General features: G+C 36.2%; 1 protein-coding gene across 1 annotated transcript; it reads right to left on the reverse strand.

Annotated features, from left to right (window-relative positions):
* Nucleotides 1-7,886: 7,886 nt before the first annotated feature.
* On the reverse strand, nucleotides 7,887-10,556 carry LOC128204058 (loricrin-like). Its single transcript, XM_052905396.1, has 4 exons — nucleotides 10,432-10,556; nucleotides 8,779-8,963; nucleotides 8,299-8,593; nucleotides 7,887-8,042 (listed from the first exon to the last, which is right to left on the reverse strand). The coding sequence occupies exons 1-4, from the start codon at nucleotides 10,517-10,519 to the stop codon at nucleotides 7,996-7,998; spliced, it is 615 nt and encodes a 204-aa protein (XP_052761356.1). The 5' UTR covers nucleotides 10,520-10,556; the 3' UTR covers nucleotides 7,887-7,995.
* Nucleotides 10,557-15,704: the final 5,148 nt, after the last annotated feature.

Here is a 15,704-nt window from a genome sequence, read left to right on the forward strand (position 1 = left end):
TAAATAGTATTAAATACTGATAAAACAAAAACAAAATGGTTTTTCGAAAAAATGGCGGGCTTTTGCCTTACGAAAGATAGACTAATAACAGTCAGGAGAAACAAGTGTTTCAAGATTTTAATAATTTAGGTGTTATGTTTAATTATATTGGTAACTTTAGTCTGTGTCAGGAGCATTTGATTGGAAAAGCCCTTAAGGCAATGAATGTTTTATTTTACAAATGGCATGACTTTGATTTTTAACCCAAGATCATGTGTAAACTTGTTGACGCCTTTTTTGGTTCCATCTTAAATTACTTGAAGCAGAGGTCTGGCCCCAATTTCTCGAAACTGCTTAAGCTTAACAGGCTTAAGTGGATTATTTCAATTAGCCAAAATACATACTAATAATGGATTTTGATAAATGATAAATGGTTTTTTCTAATTAGCATACAGATTTTTCTTATATGATTGATAAAAACTCTTAAATAAGTAAATATTACGCATATTATAGAACAACAAAAATAGTGAGTTTAGCTTAATCCTGTTATGAGGGACTTAAGAAGTTTCGAGAAATTGGGGCCAGTGGATTTACTAAATCTAAAGGAATAGAGAGAGTTCACTTAAATTGTTGTAAAAGATTATTGAGAGTTAGAACTCATACTTGCAATGCACGTGTATATGGGGAATTAGGCAGTTACCCTTTCTATCTGCATAGATACATTCATATATTAAAATATTGGTTCAAGATTGTTACCACTGACAATATTATTATAAAAACAGTATTTAACCGAGCTGTGTATTATTGCGCTAAAGGTTGTCGCAATTGAGTTTATTATGTTAAGAATATGTTAGATGAGTTAGGCTTTAGCCACGTTTTTGATAATGTTCTAAATATTGATGGAAATGTAGATTCTATTAGATTATGTGTAGATTATACGATACTTTTAACCAAGATTGGTTCAGTACAGTAGAAAATAGTTGCGTATTGAATGTATATTTAAGGAATAATTTGCGGGGTTGATGTCATTATCGGGGTATGAACGCAATTGGGCTGGTCTAAGTGTGTGGAGTCAGAAGGACTCCACGCGTACTTTGACCAGCACAATTGCGTTCATATCTCCGATAATGACATCAACCCCGCAATTCATTCCTTATATTTACACCAATAGTTCATTATTTTGTTAAAAAAAAAAACGTTAAAAAAATACTTCATTTCATTTCAGATTACCTTTCAGTAATCCTTTCTTACCCATTCTGTAAATAGGACGACCCGACTGTTGCCGGAAACATTTTTTTCAAATGACGTCACAATAACGCCGGAAAAGATCAACCACTTGAAATCACTTTTAAACGTAAAATTGAAACACTTTTGGCAACAAAACGTTTAAAATATAATAAATTAGCACTTTCTAAAATGTTGATTTATATTTTACGGGACCGGCTGACACAATACAAACAATAACAAGATCAATAGTTTTCATGTTTATTGTTATGCGATGAATTGCGATCCGAACATATCCGAAGATGTTGCGTTCATCGATTGATGAACGCAATTGCCGAAAGGCAGTTCATTTAAGTTGAAAGTTGAGGTGTAAATATATAACAGTTAAATCATGTTTAGCATATGAAACTTACTTAGATATTTCACCAGGAAGTTTTAAATTATACTTAAGTCGATTACGTCTAACTGTTCACCCACTTTTTATTCAAACTAGTAGACATGCCAGAAATAACATACCGAGAGCTGAAAGGTAACGACAATAATGTAATTCTTTGGATATCGAAAATGAATTTTTACTTTATATGCATCTGTTCTGATTTTGATGCTCTTAGAAGGAACTATATAAAAATACTATTTTGTAAAGCTTTCAGTGTTTAAATGTATCCAGTTAATACATTCAACTAACAGAACGAAACTTATAAAACTATATATCTTTGTTAACGAATATCTTAAAATAAGATCAAGCTTACTAAATGTCAATACTTAATTTCATTTATAAGCCATGTTCGCCTTCTCATTTATTATTTATTGTTTTTGTTGTTGTTGTTGTTGTTTTTCTACAAATTTGTATCTTGTAATGTGTATATTTATTATTGCAATTGCAGGGGGTCCAACGTGAAATGTGTTCGCCGAATTTTAAGTGAGGGAAATTGTGTGAAGCCGAATAAAATGGCGGCGTTGAAAGGAATTTCGGTGTTTCAAGGGTGTATTTTCACCTGGTAAGTAAGTTATATCACCTTTCTCGCAATATAAATACGCCTACCCGGAGACCACACGTGTAAGCGTCTCTCGGTTTTTCAACCTATGTTTCTAGAGGCCTTTACAAAAAAGTTATTGAATGTAAAAGCTGAACGATTGATTGTTTACAAAGTGAAAATAGAAAATTGCGTGACTTGAAACTGTGTTTTCGGCCCAAGTTGACCATTCTTGTACCTGTTTAAGCTATTTGTTATTGAATATTTGCATTATTTATCTTTTCGACCGCTACTGCACTTACATAGGTATTATAAGGCCGATTTTTTCATGTTTAAACACCTTTAATGTTGGGCGACGAAGTTTTATGCAGATTTTGTGTTAAGCAGAATCAAAATAAGCGTGCTTTTAAGCTGCATTTTCACAGATTAAACAGTTTGACAACTTTTTAATTTAAGTCCTGGAACGAGCCATTTTTGCGAAAATCCATGGAAACCCGCTATAAAAGACTGCCGACAATTTTTTTTTTATGTTTTATGCAATTTCTTTTTAAATCGTTAGTAACGGTTTAAGCTATAAAACATTATTATTTTAACGGAAATATGAAAATCTGCGATCTGATCTTTAATTAATAATCTTTTAATATCAGTTTACTATTACTTAAGCAAATAATTGTTCTTGCCAAGACAAAAAATAAAAATAAAGTTGTAAAAACGGAATATCTGTGTGAGTGCAACATTAATAGCGTTCTTAAGACACATTTTAATTAGGGATGCAAACGAATGGCAATATTGATATTCGAATATTCGATCACCGAAATACATATTTTGGAAAATGTAGTAAACTACTATTATTATTCGCTTAAGTAATAGCCCGGGCAATTTTACCCTACTTTGTCGCGCGGTGGACCCTGATTTTCCCTAAATGAGTCTTTGAAATTCGATATTTTCAGGAATAAAGAAAAACAGTACATTATAAACAGACAAACAGCAAAATCAAATAATTTCAATTCCGCTGCCTTTATATTTGTAAACAATGTGAAATAAGATGCATTCCTAGTCAAATAGCGTTTTGCGCCAATGGAGGGTCTTTCCGTAGGACAAGCGGCCTCGTTCTGAGATTGACCTCTAATTTGACGAAATATAACTTTGGAAAACTCAAACCAACTCGAGAACTAGTAAAATAATAAAACGAAAACATATCTGGATTTGACTCATTTATTGAACAACAATAGCGAAAAATTATCCTAAAACGCTATACTATATGTTTACATTTCAAAGCACGAACATTGTATCGAAACATGGAAAACAGTTTAAAGCACAAATATGTAACAACATTATTGTAGCACATGACATTCATATCATCACGGCAATTTGAGCTATGTTGCACAGCTTAATTTCCAGCCAAGACAAAACATTAGTGTTAAAGCCGATTCCTAGTCAGATGATGTAACAGTAGGCGGACTTTTTACAGTACCCGACGATATGTCCCTAAATGACATATGACACGTGTTTAGTGTATTGTCATCACATTCACAACTCTTGCATTAGGGGCCAGTCGTTGTAAAAACAAAACAAACGAACTTTATAAACAACAACAGTGTTGTAGGCAAAAGGTTTTTTATTCTCTTTATTGAGAATTAGTATTATTACTTTTTTTTCGAATATTCGAATACCGATTTTGACATTCGAATACCAAACGTTTGATCGAATATTCGTTTGCATCCCTAATTTTAATATTAATAATAAAAGAAAATGTGGTACCCGATAAGAACATACCACGTGTTTTTAATGCAAAATTACACACCAGATACACCTGTATACTATTTTAGCAAAATTGTATACTCTAAAATTCACCATTTTACACTGACCGAAGATACATTTATCGTATGGGAAGACACCCCACAGCCTCTTTTAATTCATAGACGATGTTGAGGGTATAAACACTTCACTGCGGTCAATAACTTAAGTTCACTGAAATACGTGTACCAATGTTAAGGTAGAATAAATATTTGAGTGGGTTATACATTTGCGTGAAATTCCACTATCTATAATCCTGCATTGATAAGAATACCATATACTCTTAACAAATTATTTTGGACCAGATTAGACAACATAAATATCAGCACATTTCAGTGAAAGTAAGTCATTGTGCTTTATTATTATATCATAACATTTATTTCATACATATATTTTGTTATTTAGCGTTGTACCCAAAGATCCATTGCAAGACAACTGCCGGGGTTGGTGGGGTTGGGTATGGGCATGGGTAGACTTAAACTGCTTTAAAACGTATTTTCCTTGGTAAGGATAAAATTAGACTGATAATATTGCATTCATTGTATTTGCCGTATTGCGGAACGTTCGTGTTACATCAAGAGTTCTTACATTTATTTACCGAGTAATAATTTCATTTCCGAGTTCATATAGATGAATTGCTGGAATACTATACAAGTAATTTTGCATAACAAATACACGGTACGTTCAAATTTCCTTTTGTTATAATTATTAACATGTGTTACAGCTCATGTCTTAATTAAACTATTATTAACGCATGCATATTCTGATTCTGCTTAACACAAAAACTGCATAAAACTTCGTCGCCCAACATAAAAGGTGTTTAAACATGAAAAAATCGGCCTTATAATACCTATGTAAGTGCAGTAGCGGTCGAAAAGATAAATAATGCAAATATTCAATAACAAATAGCTTAAACAGGTACAAGAATGATTAACTTGGACCGAAAACACAGTTTCAAGTCACGCAATTTTCTATTTTCACTTTGTAAACAATCAATCGTTCAGCTTATACATTCAATAACTTTTTTGTAAAGGCCTCTAGAAACATAGGTTGAAAAACCGAGAGACGCTTACACGTGTGGTCTCCGGGTAGGCGTATTTATATTGCGAGAAAGGTGATATAACTTACTTACCAGGTGAAAATACACCCTTGAAACACCGAAATTCCTTTCAACGCCGCCATTTTATTCGGCTTCACACAATTTCCCTCACTTAAAATTCGGCGAACACATTTCACGTTGGACCCCCTGAATTGTGTATTATCATTGCTCATACACGTTGACAAATTGTATTGTGAAATGTATGTGTTGTGATGATGTACTATGTGCAAGTCAGTAAACTGTCTTTGTCTGTCTGTCTGTCTGTCTGTCTGTAAACTAAATTACCTAGTTACCAATCTGCTCTAATAGCTACGGGCTGCGTTCTGCATATTAAGTAGCTTGCTAAAATAAGCGCTGTAAGGAGTAATCATAATATGTTATGCGGTTAATATATATAGAGCGAATTAATTGCGTGTTTGCGTAATTACCCAATTAAACTAATAGGAAACGCATATTTTTTTACAATAACAACAACAATTACCATTATTTCCCCATGTTAACATGCCAATTTTTCTAATATCGACGCGTTACAAAAGGCAATTTCAAAAACTGAACACGCAAATAGTTTCAAAACAGATACGTACTGAATCAAAATAAATACATGTAATTATCTATGTTTAGATTAAAGCCGGGCCGGGGAACAAGATAAATGTATTATCGGTTAAAAATATAATCTGGGTCATCGGATTCGGACAGGTTTATTTCCCGGAAATTAACCCGGAGAACTCGTTTAAACTGGGTAAAAACATGGATCATATTGATAATGCAATTAATGCAAAAATATATTAAGTGAAATTAAAATAGTTCATGTTATCATATAAACAGTTTGTTTGGTGATAGTAGTTCATTCAAAAGCATATTTCTATTTTTAAAAGAGTTTAAATCGGCTCTTACTTGACAATTATTTGTTAAGATTGTTAGTTGTACTAGATTGTGAGTATTTAAAATTACTTTGACTTCATGGTTTTGATTTTATTGAGATTCAGCATAAAACTCGAAAGGTATCTGCGAAGGAATTCATGAGCATGCAAAATATCTTCAGATGTTTATGTTAATTTATTTTAAAATTACATGACTATACTACCAAAACGTAGCATAGCAAAAGCCTATCGACGCCTTAAGCGCTTTGATTGCTTAACTTTACCGGCGTTGGTTCGCACCCAACGAACACCAAAATAAATTTGTTCATACTATTTTTTTCTTCAAATTCGATATCATAGAGTAACAATGATAAAATTAGTGTTTTCAGATGCATTACCGAGACAATCCAGCATTCAACCACCTCCAATTGTGATCTGTTTTAATGACACCAGAATACCGTTCAAACAGCAACAACAAGTATGCATTTGCATCTAAGAAACACTAGCGAAGGAAGAGAATGAGAGGGGAAGGGAAGTCCCACACCAAACCTTCTTAAAGTGTCTGGAGGACATATACGCGATCATGTGTCAGTGATATGCAATGCCATAAACCAGAATGCACTACTGAGCCAACAGAAAGTGTTCCTGTTTACAAACAGTCTCAGGTCTGAGTTCAGAATCAAAACTCATAATAGCAAATCTTGATTTGTCTGTACCTTTCCTTCACTGATATATGTTAACACTCATTTACTCTATTATTTACACAAATTGTTGTTTAAAAGAATGCAATGAAAACAATGATGTTTACATTTTAAACATGCCATTTACTGAGTTTGATTCTGAAGTCAGGCTTGATACTGCTCGTACACATAGAGCCAGGAGTTAGGGCAGGCACGCCAAAAGTGACGCACCATGTACAGGAGGGAGGGCAGGCACGCCCAAAGTGACGCACCATGTACAGGAGGGAGGGCAGGCACGCCCAAAGTGACGCACCATGTACAGGAGGGAGGGCAGGCACGCCCAAAGTGACGCACCATGTACAGGAGGGAGGGCAGGCACGCCCAAAGTGACGCACCATGTACAGGAGGGAGGGCAGGCACGCCCAAAGTGACGCACCATGTACAGGAGGGAGGGCAGGCACGCCCAAAGTGACGCACCATGTACAGGAGTTAGGGGACGAACGCCCAAAGTGACGCACCATGTACAGGAGTTAGGGGAGGCACGCCCCAAGTGACGCACCATGTACAGGAGTTAGGGGACGAACGCCCAAAGTGACGCACCATGTACAGGAGGGAGGGCAGGCACGCCCAAAGTGACGCACCATGTACAGGAGGGAGGGCAGGCACGCCCAAAGTGACGCACCATGTACAGGAGGGAGGGCAGGCACGCCCAAAGTGACGCACCATGTACAGGAGGGAGGGCAGGCACGCCCAAAGTGACGCACCATGTACAGGAGGGAGGGCAGGCACGCCCAAAGTGACGCACCATGTACAGGAGGGAGGGCAGGCACGCCCAAAGTGACGCACCATGTACAGGAGGGAGGGCAGGCACGCCCAAAGTGACGCACCATGTACAGGAGGGAGGGCAGGCACGCCCAAAGTGACGCACCATGTACAGGAGTGAGGGCAGGCACGCCCAAAGTGACGCACCATGTACAGGAGTTAGGGGACGAACGCCCCAAGTGTTGCACCATGTACAGGAGAAAGAGGACGAACGCCCAAGTGACGCATCAAGTACAGGAGGGAGGGGACGAACGCCCCAAGTGACGCACCATGTACATGAGTGAGGGGACGAACGCCCCAAGTGACGCACCAAGTATAGGAGGGAGGGGACGCACGCCCCAAGTGACGCACCTGGGACGAGCACCCAAAGTAACGCCCCCAACTAGCATAACCCCTTATGTCATATCCTGGATCTGCCCCCGCCCTTATATCTACTAAAACAAAACACGTGTTTCATCTCCGGGTTTTATTTGGAGAATTGCATGTATACAATATAACAAACGGTAAAGGTAAAAGTCAATGTGAAATCGGTTGATCTGGTGAGTATCGGGCAGTGGGTTTTAGTATCTGACCTTACAGCCAAACATGCATCCGCCGCTCGAACCTCCTGTAACAAGTGTGCATAACTATAACAAACACTTTATATACACCACGTAATTCACGTTCTTTATCATTAGAAATAACAAAAATAATATTTCATCTCAAGTATAAATTACAGACATACGCGTAGCAACTGTGTTCAAAAATCTGTTATGTAGGTATATTACACAGCTCTGAAATCCAGTTAATAGACAGTCTTATACAGTATGTACATACATGTGGATTCAAAACGTTTCCGTTTTGTTAAACATGCAATTTCTCACCCGATCTTCTGCCCCCACAGGAGCCCCCTGCGCAACCGCCACCAGGAGCGGTTCCACCGGAGCCGCCTCCCCCACAGGATCCGCCGGCGCAACCGCCACCAGGACTGCCGCCTGAAGTCCCAGACGACCAAGATGATTTTCGTGACCAGGAAGATCGACTACCGGAAGAGCCGCCGCCGATACCTCCCATTCCACCAGATGGCAAAGACGAGCCGCCCATGTTGCTGCCGCCTGGAGCCCCACCGGAACCGGAAGACCAGGTCCTTGACCATGATGAACCGGATGGTTGGCTTACCTGTGATTAGCACAAATGTAAAGTCGGCTTATGTGTCTTTAAAAAGACGGAAAACTTTTAAATGGTAACTTTTTTAATTCTGTACCAAAAATTCTTACCTCAAAATACAAGTAATTAAAACCAATTTATGTTTTACGAGTATGAATAATCATAAATATTTTGAATGGCATGTAAACCAAGCTTACCTGGACTGGTGTCCCAGATGACCACCCGCTAGACCAGGACGTTCCGGTTCCCGATCCCCCTGGAACGTAGGCTGGACCTGTACCTCCGCAGGAGCCCCCGGCGCAGCCTCCACCGCTCGACCCTCCGGTACCACATCCACCAGCACCACAACCACCACCACCACCGCAGCCGCCAGCACCACAACCTTGGCAAGAACATTAAAATTTATTTATTTCTATGTCGTTAAATAATTTAATGAGATCTTCGAGGGCAAGATGTTACCTACATGTGTGCATCTCTTAGGTTTCAAACGAGCTGCTTGTCGTCCACCGTTAGCGCTGGGCTATTGATGTTTATGATTGTTTTACTGCTTTATAGATAAAGGGGACATACAAAACCATGGCGAATCAGTCCCAGTTTTATCCAGTCCTAGATTATTTTCAATGAAAGATTATTTTGCGTCAAATAATTTCAGTCTGCATTGATGCTTTAGCATGAAGTAAAACGGTGCAATATCGGTGTTTTTAACGCCCCCGCACCCCCACCCCCACCCCAAAAATGTAAAGAAAAACAACAACAAATACACTGAGAATACATCGGGTTACGCAAGAGTTTAATTATTACTGTTTAAATAATAGCATCGTTAACTGTATACAGGGCTTTTTTCGTGTATCATTTCTCAAAGAACAAATCTTTCGCCATTTTTGAAATAATTTCTATCCACGTGGTCGAAATGTTTCCTCTATTTTTCTATCGTTCTGTAAAGCAACTTGAATTTTGCTCGGAGCTGCTCTGTATGAGGAATAATAAAATACATAATACATACTATACATACATAACTCCCCAGGCAGTAAACATGTACCAAGGAAAATATAAATTAAGTTTAGCCAGCCATCATTAGAATGCAAAGATGTTTTAGTGCATTTTTAATATTAACATCGAGATGTTTATATTAGTGCTTAACCATTATATTATTTGTGCATGGAATACATTTTTGAACATCACTATAATGGCGCTTCTACTACGCTAGAATGTAAGTTCAATGGACTTAATAAAACATATTTTACTAAGAATAAATAGCAACATAATCTTTATATAAAAAAGTTCTCGGTGAAACCTTTAGGAATATTCAAACTTCATATATTGTAACATTAAATTGAAACTTCACCTGTAGCTATTTTTGTATGAATGATTGATGGATAACCTAAAAAACATACCCTTTTTCTGAGAATATTTTGAAATGATGTTATCACCCGAAAATAATATTGTCCAAAAAAAATAGATATATCTTTTTAAGTATATGCAAATTCAAACTTTGAAATCTTTAAAATCATTCTGCAGTGAGCAATATTGTAACCGTGTATTTAATAGCAGAAGGCGCAAAAACATTAAATGATTGGTGAATGCTAAAAGATTTACTGAGGTCTACTATAGTCTCATAAGGTAGGAATACCGTGTTTTATGCTCATTTCTTCCAAATCATACTCGGTATCCTTCATAAGAACCATTGTTTTCGACAATAATTCATCATTTTTGTAATTTTTAAACAATATTATTAATTGTGGTAAATCTTATCTGGGAGTAAGCGTGCATCTTGAAAGGTTGAATTTCTAAAAGAAATGGTATAAATGTACGTTTAAAATTCAAGAGAACAATAAAGATTCGACACTCACCGACAGTTCTCCTAATTCTGCTGTACAATTTCAAACCGAACGATAATTCCGCTAAGCAAACTAGCGCAATTATTACAAAAACCTTCATTTTGATAAAAAATATTTAAATTTTCAGTAAATGTTCGTTCACGTATGGACAGCCAGGCCCGTATGCTGGTAGGACGGCGGATTACTGGGTTTATATGGGCGAATATTAATTGAAATGTACTCTCAAAACATTTGTTTGCATGTAAAACAAGATATTGAAAAACTTTTCAACATCTTCCTACTGGTGAAAAATTAACACTATAACACAATAACATCCTAATAATTCTGAGAACATAATTTATTTCCTGTCAATCATCATGCATGTTTTAGTTGATGACAGTAATTCAGCACCTTTTGACGAATTTAATTTGTGTTTTAAAGGATTGATTTAAGAAATGTCTGGTTTTTTAATCGGCAACTTTGAATCCTCCGTTTTAGGAAGCCAATGAAGAATACAATTTATGTTTTATTTGTTTGATATGCCGGAGGGGGCGGGATATCCTGGGCCTGCATTTATTAACGTATGAGTCTGAGTAGAGACAAAGACTCAGGCGCATGATTTTTTAAATATGTCACCAAGTCATTAATATCACTCCTGTTGACAATATAGGAATACATAAAGGTTAAAACAATTCATATAACATATACAGCATTTTTAACAAATAATAATAATAATAATAATAATAATAATAATAATAATAATAATAATGATAATAAGGATAATAATAATAATAATAATAATAATAATGCTAATAATAATAATAATAATAATAATAATAATAATAATAATAATAATGATAATGATAATAATGATAATAATAATAACATCTTTATTTTAAGAAGGTAACACATTATGGCATAATTACAGTGTCAACTATAAAACATCATATTTATAATATGGCCTTCTAAAACAAAACATAATGACATCTTTATTCAATTCACACTTATTATTCAAATATCATCAAATACGATAAACAACATAACATCTTAACTTTTTTAGATTTTTAGTTGTGAGCCTCAAAACTCTAACTCTATTGATGTAATTAAGTACGGACTCTGCAGTTTCAGATATAGTGGTAACATTGCACATTGAAATAAGATTTTTTAGGCCGCTAAGCCGCTTACTTCACGACACTATGCCGCTAGGCCGCTGGACTGCTTGATCGGCTTTTTGAAAAAAAATTGTTGATAATCGTTTATGAGTGATGAATTTTGCATCAGTCATTGTTTTCCAAGAACACGCATAAACAATTGCTTTGAAATAGAGAACAAATTTGGAACGCTAGGTCGCCACTTTCACGCCACTAGGCCGCTAACTTCACGCCGCTAGACCGCTAACTTCACGTACATCTCGAACTCTATGTGTAATTCAGTACAGACCCTGCAGTTTCGGACTTAGCGGTGACATAGTACACGCAAGCGATACTTAACTTTAAAAATCGGAATGTCCAGCTGGCTTGACGACATTTGGCATTGAATGTCTTGTTGGTTCAAGAAATGAGATTCTACTTTGTATGTCAATCTGGCCGGAATTATAAACGACATTATAGATACTTGGTTGAAGGGTATAGACAGTGGTGATTATGTAGGGGCCATTTATCTCGATCTCCGAAAAGCATTTGACTTAGTCGACCATGAAATACTCTTACACAAACTTAAACTTTATCACTTCACAGAAAGGTCTATGAAGTTATTTAGGTCCTATCTGACTAACAGGATGCAATTTGTGAAAGGGAACAACATAAATTCAGAGAAAATGAAAACTATGTCGGGTGTCCCTCAAGGATCAATACTCGGTCCCTTACTTTTTCTAATATACATCAATGATATGCCTTTAATTTCTTCCAATTCATGTATTGACTTATATGCAGATGATTCCACGTTATACAAAATAGGTCCAAGTATATTGAGCATTCAGTCAGATCTACAAAAAAGTCTTAATAGTGTGAGCTGTTGGTGTGAGACAAATAATATGTCAATCCATCCATCAAAAACCAAATGTATGATTCTATGTACTAATTATAAGGCAAAACATGCATTGCAACTTGAACTATCAATAGATGGATTGTCAGTAGAAAACGTGAAATGTCAAAAGGTCCTCGGGGTGCATGTTGATCAGACATTGTCATGGCATACACATGTTAAGACTGTAGTGAATAAGCTTAATTCAAAATTGGCACTTTTAAGAAGAATAGCATATTATTTAACAGACGAGATGAAATCATTGTATTATATTGCATATATCATGTCAAACATGGAGTACTGTTGTAGTGTCTGGGGACTTACACATTCCTCAGATACCACAAAAATCACTAACATTCAGAAAAGAGCGATTAAGCTAATAATCAAGTCGGGAACTAGCCACTGTGGAAACATGTTCAAACAGTCTGGGTTGCTATCTTTTGAAGACAGGTGCTATTATCATCTCTCATTACTTGTTTTCAAAAGCATGAATTGTTTGACTCCTTCGTACTTCACAGAATTGTTAACATTTGCCAAAAATGAGCACTATAACTTGCGTTCTTCAGAAAACAAGGATCTTTTTGTTGTAAAACCTAGAACAAACTATATCAAAAATACATTTGCCTATAAAGCAATGAAAATTTGGAATAATCTTCCTACATACATAAAATGTCAAGATAAGCTACCAGCCTTTAAACATGCATTAAAAGGCTACTTATTGGCAAAATAATTTTATCACATGAACAAAAAATCTTGACACTTTATTTAAATCACATTATAATAAATAGTTCATTGTTTACATGAATTGTGTTAATGTACGTATATGACATTCTTGCAACAACTTGTAATGGATACTACCAAATATGTAAATATATTGATTGAATGTGGTTTTACTGAATATATCTACATTATTTACAGTATGAAATTATTGCAATTTATAATCATCATATTAAACTGAGTTGTGTTTGTCGAAGAAATGTATGATAGTGATAGTGTGAATGTATGTTTTGTATGTTGCTTAATATGTATAGTACATGTGTTTTTGTAATACTTTTTGTGTGAAGGCCATGCTGGAAATAAGTAGTATGTCTGTAATGATTGTACACTTAGTATGTAACCTTCGTTAAATAAAGTTGTTATTATTATTATTATTACATTGAATTCCGGCATTTCACATACTCAGATAATTTTAAGCTTGAACGTCGTGTCAATGAATGGCGCAATCAAACTGGCTTGATTATTATCATTTTTTTAAATAGAATTCACTAAAGATACGAAAGACCGGTGGTAACATTTGAAGTTGAAATCATGAGTTCGTGAAGGTGAAATCGTGAAATTGTGGATTCGTGAAGTTGAAATCGTAAATTCGTGAAAAGGAAATCAGGAAATATTGAATTTAAAATGTTACCACCGGTCTTTCGTAGCTAAGCCAGTTAAGATCTGCTGTTTAAACGTTGCATATCTAAAAGCTATTGAAGCTGTTTACCCAGGTCAATGAACATAGCATTTGACATTTACTTAACATATGTTTACATGCATTTTGATACTATTCTAAGATACAGAAAGTCAAAACGTCAGCTAAAAGAAATGTGTAATTACGTAATTAAATTGTTCAATTAATTTCGTCTTCAGCCGTTCCTAAAGCGTTCTTGTTAGGTTAATCAGTTTTCAAAGTAACGCATAAAAATACACAGTGAGTCAAACTGGAACGCCTACAGTGCGTGCATACATAGTTGTTTTCTGTTTAATAATGATAACAACGTGTTATATTGTTTTCAATAAATTTAAAGTAAATTAATCATAAACAAAACTTAATTCCATAAAAAAAAAAAAAGTTACCTGTCACAGTGTTAGATAATTATAAATATATACATTTTTTCATGAATTAAGTGCATTCATTCATTAAAAAAAAACTGAATATAAATTCAACATAAATTGAACTCCCCAATTCAAGGAAGCCTCTGTCTATTCCTATTTTGCGTTTGTCCATGTCTTTGCTATGGTGGCTGAATATACGACAAAATGTCAGTACGCCAAGTAGCGCGCCGGAAATACGCCACATGCGCCAAGTAGCAGGCCGGAATTACGCCATGTGGGGGGCGATAATTCAACACTGCGCCAAGAAGCGGGCCGGAATAGCGCCATGTGGCGGGCGATAATCCAACACTGCGCCAAGTAGCGGGCCGGAATAACGCCATGTGGCGGGCGATAATCCAACACTGCGCCAAGTAGCGGGCCGGAATAACGCCATGTGGAGGGCGATAATCCAACACTACGCACAGTAGCGGGCCGGAAATACGCCATGTGGCGGGTGATAATCCAAGCACTACGCCAAGTAGAGGCCCGAAGACACACCATGTGGCGGGGATATGGTGGGGCGAAATAACAGTGTGTATACCACGTGATAAATTACGTCATAAATTCTACGCAGGAAGGCAACATTTTGCTTCGAATGAAGACTTTAAACGAAGATAACTTCCCTATTCCTTCACCATCTTAAGTGAATTATAGCTCAGTCTTCGCCGGTTACAGAACCCCGCCATCGGTCTTTTACCAGAGTTTGATTGAAAATTTATTTTCTTAAAACACTCCGACAAACCTTTTCTCGAAACCGCTGCCTGTTGGAGCACTGTCAAAACATTATTTAGGAAACAGGTTTGTTGAAGTGTTTAAAGTAACTTTTAACCTAATCAAACTCCGGTAATTAAACGAAGGCGGAACACTGAATAAGACATCGAGGATAAGCGTTTCTGCTGACCATACTTTCTGTCGCTTCACTAAAATTACAGTCACACAAGTGGATCCAAGCACAGTGATTTGACATGGGAATAAACTCCTACTTTGGTGTCATTTGACCTGTACAAAATTTAGTGACATTTAAATTTAGGGCATTTCGTGATTTTCTGACATTGTTGCAGTAATTCATAGTTATTTTATGCTAGATATTTGGTAGGAGTGACCCCTTTGATAAATCTGAAGAAAAACTATTTTAGGTTAAATGTCAATACATTTTGTACAGGTCAAATGACACCAAAGCAGGAGTTCATTCCCATCAAATCACTGTGTATCCAGGTTACCTCAAATCGTCCAAGTTTACTTTAAATATCAATACAGATGAAAAAAAGGAATAATATACGGCCAGATCACACCATTTCCGATTAGAAATTGTTAAAATCTTCTTACGGGAGTATCCCTCCACCCACGCTTTAAATCATATAAATATCGGTTCTGAGTGAGAGATCAAAAGGTTACGCCCCTAAGGTATGCCCCCTCTAACGTTGAAT

This window comes from Mya arenaria, chromosome 10 (genome assembly GCF_026914265.1).
Source record: "Mya arenaria isolate MELC-2E11 chromosome 10, ASM2691426v1".
Taxonomy (NCBI): Eukaryota; Metazoa; Mollusca; class Bivalvia; order Myida; family Myidae; genus Mya; species Mya arenaria.